Source organism: Elephantulus edwardii, unplaced genomic scaffold (assembly GCF_000299155.1).
Source record: "Elephantulus edwardii isolate Elephantulus edwardi_28Jun2011 unplaced genomic scaffold, EleEdw1.0 scaffold00018, whole genome shotgun sequence".
Classification (NCBI taxonomy): domain Eukaryota; kingdom Metazoa; phylum Chordata; class Mammalia; order Macroscelidea; family Macroscelididae; genus Elephantulus; species Elephantulus edwardii.
This window is the reverse complement of record NW_006399768.1, coordinates 26067909-26076501: the sequence shown is the minus strand read 5'-3', so window position 1 is coordinate 26076501 and position 8593 is coordinate 26067909. Positions and strand designations below refer to the sequence as shown.

Sequence of the window (8593 nt, the reverse complement as noted above, 5' to 3'; positions counted from 1 at the left end):
CCCCACAAACTGCAACTTTATATATGGACCTCACCTGACGGGCTGCATAAGAATCAGATTTACTACACCTATGGATGAAATTGTTGAAGAAGATCAATAACAGCAGTTAAAACTAGGCCAGGAAATAACTTATTTTCTATTACAGTGTATATGTATGTTTACTTTCAGCCCCTCAAGCAATCTCACACAGCAATTCAATAAATTCTGTTTATTCTCCCTTGAAAATATTTGTCTGGTTTCCTAAGGAGTATCACTGCCATTCTCATATCTAGCCATGCTGCTACCCAAGTTTTCTTTCTGAATCACAGAGTAAAAATTTCATTCATCTTGTTACATATATTCAGTGACTCTACACTTCATATAGATAAAGTCAAACTACTTTACTTGAAATTCAAAGTCTACCACAATCTCACCCCAACACACATCATCTCCCATTTATTCTTTCCCTCTTTTTCCATCCTCATTAGCTTAACGTATTATTAACCATTTCCTGTTACTTTCCTGCTCTTCTGCCTTTATTTAAGCTACTCTATTACCTTCAATATCTTTCCTCCTTTCTCATATTGATAAACTGATGGTTTATGCTTCCTTCTTCCCAGGAAAAACTCTTCTTACAAGATATTCTCCCTGATTCACTCAATCTAAAGGTATTTCCCTCCCTATTTATCTATTAATTTTGTTTAGTTATAATAAAACATCACTACTTTTGTGAAGAAAAAAAAAAAACTAGGCCAGGAGCAGACTGTGAGTTAGACTATCAATTACTCATGTACTAAAACAAGTCCATCCAGCCCATATGAATTTCAAAATCATCTTAAGAATAAGTTTGAAGCATTGAACACCAGTGAGTGAAGATCAGCTGAGTTGTGGGATGATATCAAGGACATCATCCATGAAGAGAGCAAAAGGCCATTATAAAGACAGAGAAGAAATAAAAAATTGAAATGGATTCCAGAGGAGACTCTAAAAATTGCACTAGAGAGCCAAGAAGGTAAAACATACAAAAAAAAAAAAAAAGAACTGAACAGAAGATTTCAAAGGCCAGCTTGAGAAGACGAAGGGAAGTATTATAATGGAATGTGCAGAGAGCTGCAATTGGAGGGGGGGGAAAATGAAGAACTCACTCTGCATTTCTTAAGCTGGGAGAACTGAAAAACAAATTTAAGCTTCAAGTAACAATATTGAAAGATGCTATAGACAATATATTGAATGACCAGGAAGCATCAAAAGAAGATGGAGGAAATACACAATCACTGTACCAAAAAGAATTGATTGACACTGAAAATTCTCAGAAAGTACCATATGAGCCATTGTTGTTGTTAGGTGCTGTAGAGTCAAGTACAACTCATAGCGATCCTATGAACAAAAGACCTAGTCTTGTCCTGCACCATCCTCATATTTTCTGACACACACAAGAGCCCATTGCAGTAGTCACCGTGTCAATACTCTCCTTCACCGACCCTCCACCCTTCCCAACATCATGTCCCTCTCCAAGGAACAGCACCTCCTAACAAGATGTCCAAAATATGTGAGACAAAGTTCTTGCCCCCAAATAGCACTCAGGCTGCACCCTCTCCAAGACATATCTATTCATTCTCTTGGCTGTCCATGGGACATTCAGTGTTCTTCTCCAACACTACAATTCAATGGCATTAATTCCTTTCTGTCATCTTTATTCACTGTCCAGATCTCAGATGCCTAGCTAGTAATCAGAAAGACTATGGCCTGAATCAGACGCACCTTGATCCTCAAACTGACATCACTACTCCTTAATAACTTGGAAAGTTCCCTAACTGCAGATTTTCTAATTGCAATGTGTCTTCTTATTTCCTGACTGCTTGTACCAAGTGTGATAATTGTGGATCCAAGCAAGATGAAGCTGTTGACAGTTATAATATCCTCTCCATCCATCATGACACTACCACTGGCCAGTGATAAGAATCTTTGTTTTCCTGATATTGAGACACAATCCATACTGAAGGCTAAATTCTTTGATCTTCTGCAACAAGTGCTTCAAAATCCTCCTCACTTTCAGCAAGTAAGGTTGTGTCATTTGCATAACTCATGTTATTGATGAGTCTCTCTCCAATTCTGATGCCACACTCCTCTTCATAAAGTACAGCATCTTGGATAATTTACTCAGCATATAGATTGAACAGGTATGGAGATTGAATACAACTCTGACACACTCTCTTCCCAATTCCAGACCATGCAGTGCTCCCCTTGTCCGTTTGCACAACAGCTTCCTGATCCAAGTATAGGTTCCTTATGAGCACAATCAAATGCTCCGGGATTCCTATTTGTTTCAATGTCAGCCACAACTTGTCATAATCCATATGAGCCATAGCCAATGGAAATGAAGAAGGAAGTTGAAGCTGCACTGAAGGAATAAGGTCCCAGGAATTGATGGAAAACCAATTGATTTATTTCCATTAATAGATGCATCTTTGGATGAGCTCATCAGTCTATGTCAGGAAATTTGGAGGAGAGCTGTCTGGCCAACAGACTGGAAGAAGTCCACATTTATTCCCATTCCCAAAAAAGGTGATCCAACAAAACATGAAAACTATTGAACAATATCATTAATATCACATGCAAGCAAAATACTGCTGAAGATCATTCAAAACAGCTAGAACAGTACATAGACAGGGAACTGCCTGAAGTTCAAAAGTGCATTGGTTACCTGGTTTCACCTAAATCACACAGAATACTAAGAAGTCACAAGATTTTCTTTTTCTCTCCTCTAATATTTTGTGCTGTAGCTCTATATCTACACCTAATATATGCTGTGACCTCTAAAGGAAAGTATATATATTCAACAGAAGAAAATATAGTGAAGGGGAGAAATGTGTCATTCAATTTACCAAAATGTAACTTCTACAAGTTCAGAGCATGCAAACACTGTATGGTTCAAAATTGGGAAGGGTTTATACCACAGATGTGTCCTATCTCCATATTTTTTTCAATCTATATGCAGAACAGATTGTCCAGGAGCCTGAGCTTTATGAGGAGGAATTTGGCATCAGGATGGATAAAGACTCATCAACAACCTGTGTTATACAGAAGACACAACCTTGCTTGCTGAACCTCAGTAGGATCTGAAGTAATGCAGCCTTAAATATGAACTGAAGTTCAGCATCAAGGAAAAAAAAAAGATTCTTATCACTGGGCTGATTGGCAGCATCATGATAGACAGTGAAGATACTGAGAGTGTTAACAGCTTCAATTTGCTTGGCCCCACAATCAACAGTCTTGATACCAGCAGCCAGGAAATCAAAAGACAAATTGCATTGAGAAAGTCTGCTGTCAGCGATATCTCCAGAGTACTGAAGGATAACAACGTCAGTCTGGAGACTAAGGTGCACCTGATGCAAGCCGTAGTCTTTGTCATTATTTTACTATGTATAGGAAAGGTGGACAATGACTAGAGATGATTGAAGGAGAATTGATGTCTTTGAGCTGTGGTAGTGCAGAAGAATATTGAATATACCGTGGACTTCTATGAGAACAAACACATTAATCCTGAAGAGGGTAAAACCATACTGCTCCTTGGAGATAAGCTTCATCTTCGTCAGAACAGAACAAGGAAACACTGCATGGTTCACAATTGGAAAGGGATGTGTCATGTCTCCATACTTTGGCCATGTTGCAAGGAGAGACCAGTCCTTGGACAGGAACATCGTGCTTCGGAGGGTGGAGGGACAGTACAAGAGAGGAAGACCCGTGGTGAGATGAATTGATTCAGTGACTGGAGTAATGGGGGGTAGGTGTGTCAGAGACAATAAGGTTGGCTCAGGATAGAGCAGGGTTCAGAGCTGTTGTACAGAAAGTCGCTATGAGTTGTAATCCACTCAACAGCACATAACAATACAACAATTAGTTCTATAAGTGCTGGTCCTGTTTTTAAGACTGTGTCAGCATCACTAATAATGATATTTATCATATGCCCTTTAAAAACTTACCTTAGAAGTAGAACTAAGGGAACAGTTATTTGTAAGTTTTCTTCTTATCTCCATTATGACAGAATTGCTGTCAGAAGTTTAATTTTTTTCATTTTTTCATCACAGAAGATGATTCTGACATAAGTAGTTGTTATAAAACTATTGCAAAGTATAATTATCACTTTTAGCTCATCTCTATCTTCGTTCACAATATATTGCAATATTTGATATTAAGCAATTGTGTTACAATACTATAAAACATAGATTTATGAAAATCAGAAATACTAATAAAACAATAGGTTATTGTGATTATTAAGGAAAAGAGTGTTTCTGGCACTTTCTTCATGTTGAGGTTGCTGACCCTTAGAATAATTCCATTTGCCTACAATCCTCCCAGCAATTGGACACTGGAATGAGAAATACTACTGCTCTGAATCTTATTGTACCTTTTGTTATCTTAACAATAAGTATTATACTTAATCTTTCTCTTTCCTCTCTGCAACCCTCTTGTGATAGATTACTGATATTTTGCTGCCATTTTTGGTCAATACTCTTCAATATATAAACCCTTTTAGGGAATATGAAGAATCAACTCCCCTGAAAATAACTCCCCAATATTTCTTGATTAGATGAAAAGCTTTAAACACATGTTATGAAAACATTTTTCAATTAACAATTAGGAGAACAATATGAAGAAAATGTATAATATGACTAACAAAGTTATTGGTTGTTTTTTTCAAAAATGAAGAATGAAAAGAAAAATCTTTGCTCATGATGTTGAGAATCAGACATGAGAATCCAGGCCTCATCATGAAATGTTGGTTCTAGAAATTGATAAGATTTTAATGCACTTTCAGTTAATCCTAGGAATGCAAAATTTACTCAAGACACAATATCTTACTCTAATACATGATCAACCTGTGTGATAGGAGTGAAAAAAAAAGGCAGCACATTGCCTCTAAATTTGTTTTACTAATGCTCTCCACTCTGTGGCCGTTATTAACTACTTTGGCAATGATACAAACATATTTTTGCAAGTGTCATAATACTCACCATTATCCATTTTACATAACCGTAATGTGTATCCAGATATGCCACCTCTCCCGTGAAGTATTTTTGTTGGGGATCCATTCAATGAAAGTTTTAAGTAACATTTTCCCCTATGAATAAGAAACACAATGTCATAAACATGATGTTTCCCTAAGGAGATGTGGCAGAAATATTTAAGGTATTCTTACTCCTCTTCGTTTGTAAGCTTTTGTGATGGAGAATAGGTGAAAAATTGGCAGCGTATGGAGTCTGTACACTTTTTCTGACAGGCTTCATGCCCTTCCACATCAACAATGTCTAATTCTTCACCCAAGAAATCAGTATTGTGGTAAAACGAAGAGTGACAGAACACTAGAGAACAAATCACACAAAAGATATCAGACAAATACCTTTATATCCATTCATCATCTCCTCAGGATTTGTTGATTTCAAGGGGGAGAGAGGGGGAGTGCTCCCCGTGTGATCTACCTGGAATGCTGTGTCTGCAGTTTTGTAGACTGAAACCAGAAAAGGTATTCTTCTTTTTGTAGCGTGTACTTGGTAATCCACTTTCTGATGATTTCAGAAGACAAAGATTTCTAATAGAAAAAAGAAGGGAGGATCATAAAACGTTAAATATTTTCACTGAAGAGATGGCAGGTTGCTTTTCACGGCGGCATTTAGTAGTCAAGATTTTCTCGTTCTGAAATAGTCTTCACTTATCACTGAGTCAGTCTCCGTAATTCACGTTCTGTAGGCAAAGTTTCAGAATGAAACCATGTGTTTCTCTAAACATTTCTTCGGTGCTGTCTTTATTTTTGTGTGTCTAGCATCTTTTAGGGAGCTCTGGTGGCAAGAAGTTGTTCTGCAATCACAAATGCATGAGGTTCGCAGCTAACAGCAGATCCACTGGAGAAGGAAGGGCAATCTCCCTCTGCACACTTCAACTGTCTTGAAAACCGCTGTTATATGGTCAGCTATGGGTCGGTTCCAACTCTATGACACACAACAACAACAGCATCCTTCATCTTTATTTCCTTTACAGCACTCAGTTGCAAGGACTGACAAACATTCATAGTATTGAGAAATCTACTCATAGGTGCTATAGACTTATCACTGGAGAAGTAGACACATTCACAGGCTTCTTCACTTAGAGGAGAATTACTTTGCTAGTTAATACATATGCATAGACCAGAGCAGAGCTCTTCGGTGTGATTTTCTGTAATAGTTGACATTTTCTGTATCTGGTCCCCTAATATGCTTTGCATTTGTCTCCTGCGGCTGTTGAGTACTTGAAATGTGGCTGGTACAGCTGAGCAATTGAATTGTTATGACTTTTTAAAAGATATTTTGGTAGATCTTATCAGTGAAAGGTTCCAGCAAATGTCTTTGGGGTATTTTGTCTTGGTTTTTTTGTTTTGTTTTGTTTTGTTAAATAACTTTCCCCTGAATCACTAAGGAAAATAATTTCAATTCTTAAGTTCCACTCTCCAATTTCCCTTGACATTAAGTCTTTATTTCCACCACTCTCCACTGAGAATCCTTTTGCCTTGCCTTCCCTTCCCTTCCCTTCTCTTTTTTTTCCTTTCCAGCTCTTTCTAGTCTTTTTTTATTATTATTAAATTTTATTAGTTTTAATGAACATTTACAGAGATTTTGGGTTTTCATTCATTCATTGTTGCACTATTTTATCCACCCTCCTTCCCAGTTCGTTCTTCTTCCCCCCCATGTCTGTTTTAATTGCCCAATTGCCACAGTGCTTGTCAAAGCCAGTTCTGATTAATCTCCTTTGTCAGTGTGTCACTTGCCATTCCCTATCACTCCTCCCTGAGAGAGACTTCACCCTGGTTCATAAGGAAAAGGGGATGGCATATTCTTTTAGGTACTTCCTGAGCTCTTTCTATTCTTAATTCAATGAACTTAAGTAGAATGTTTAGCCAAGTTCTTTTAATGAGCACCTGTTTTCTCCACTCCATTGGGAATAGCTAACTCTACTTACCAAAGGCTGAGACCTCTTAAACGAGGGGAAGTCAAGAACCCTTGATAACATTGCATTTGTGATCAATAGAAAAAGAATAGAGAGAGGGAGGGATCAAGAATTCTTTGCAGTTTTTATCCTACACAGACTTTTAGATTAACTTGTAATGACTCAGAATTCTTAATGACAGTTTGGTGAACTATTTGTAAAAGACAACAAATCATTCTATGTTCTTTATTCCTTACCTTTCAGATTCTTTTGGCCATTCTTTAGAAAAGAAAGTGAAAAATAAACAGTTCGGGTGATGAGTACAAATGCGACGGCAGACAAAAGCATCTGGAGCCAAGACACTGTCAATGTTTCTGTCGGCAAACCCTGTCCCAGGGAAAACGTCTCTAATACAAGCTATGTGAGAGAAAATGAATGTGATGAAATCCTGTCCCCAGCAAAATCAGTGAAGCATCAATAATGTTACTTGAAAAGTGCATACTCAAAAGTGTTTTCTTCTAAGATTTTAATTACTTATAATTAAACAACTGAAGTGATTATTTTAGATTTGTAATATAAGTGCTGACTCTCTAGGACTTAATGAAGTTTATTTACCACAGGAAGAAATTAAAAAGACTGTTGGTTTATTCTATTGATATAAATTAGTATCCCAAATTGTTGAACTTATCATTACCATTTATTTACAACTTGATGGTTAAACGTCATTAAGAAAAGTATAGTTACTCAGGTTGGAAAGTGCACAGGATTTCCATGAAAATCCAGACACCACATTATTGATCTTTGTTATCTTGGTTGGTGTTCCAGTTTGGGAGTACTTCAATAGACAGACGTTACTGAAAAGGGAAAAAAAACCAACCCAAAGCCATTTATTTTAAAAATTATTATTCTTTCATAAAGGAGATAAAGGAAGAATAATAAGGAATTATTATTATTTAGAGAGACCATGGGACATTAAAATACATTGTCATAAAGTCAATTCTGAGTCATAGTCACCTCATTTACAGTTTTTGTTATATTCTGGTGAGTTGGAAGTGACTTTTGGCTGATCCTCCAGTAAGTTTTCAGAGGCTGTAAATAGCACAGGAAGAGATTGTGTACCTTTCTCCCTCAGAGTAGCTGACTGATTTAAGTTGTGTGGCTCTGAGTTGCAGCACACTTCTTAATATTAGGCCACTAGAGAAACTGTGTTACTGAACTTGAAGCCCAGAACTGACACTTAAGTAGTCATGTGAAATTGTTGAACTTTATTTTCTTCAACAGTAATATGAGAATTGGAGAAGGTAGTCATCATGCAAGGGGCATAAGTATATGAACTGAAGACTTCTCAAATCCTTCTCAATTTAAAAAATTTTTAAACCTATTTATAATTGCAATTTGAATGAAAATTTACAAAATACATTGGTTTCTTTTTCAGTCATTCATAATAACTTTGTTCTATGACAATAACAATAGTCACTGTAATAACTTTTCTTTCTTCTTCCCTGAACATACCACGGACTGCCAAGAAAACAAATAAGTCTGGCTTAGAAAAGGTGAAACCTTTTCCAAGAAAATTACAAAACATTACTACAAGAAACAAAAAGAGATCTTGAAAAGTGGAAGAATATCCCTTGCTCATGGATAGGAAGACTCAATG

The 8593-nt window shown here is 36.8% G+C and overlaps 1 protein-coding gene across 1 annotated transcript in view; it reads right to left on the bottom strand.

Annotated features, from left to right (window-relative positions):
* Positions 1-8593, bottom strand: part of LOC102864800 (coagulation factor XI-like) — a 43783-nt gene that overhangs the window by 21834 nt on the left and 13356 nt on the right. The window contains exons 4-8 of the mRNA XM_006882283.1: positions 7681-7790; positions 7194-7353; positions 5460-5569; positions 5180-5342; positions 4995-5101 (exon numbers count right to left, since the gene is read on the bottom strand). Coding sequence (XP_006882345.1) covers positions 4995-5101; positions 5180-5342; positions 5460-5569; positions 7194-7353; positions 7681-7790 — 650 coding nt within the window. The remainder of the gene's footprint in view (positions 1-4994; positions 5102-5179; positions 5343-5459; positions 5570-7193; positions 7354-7680; positions 7791-8593) is intronic.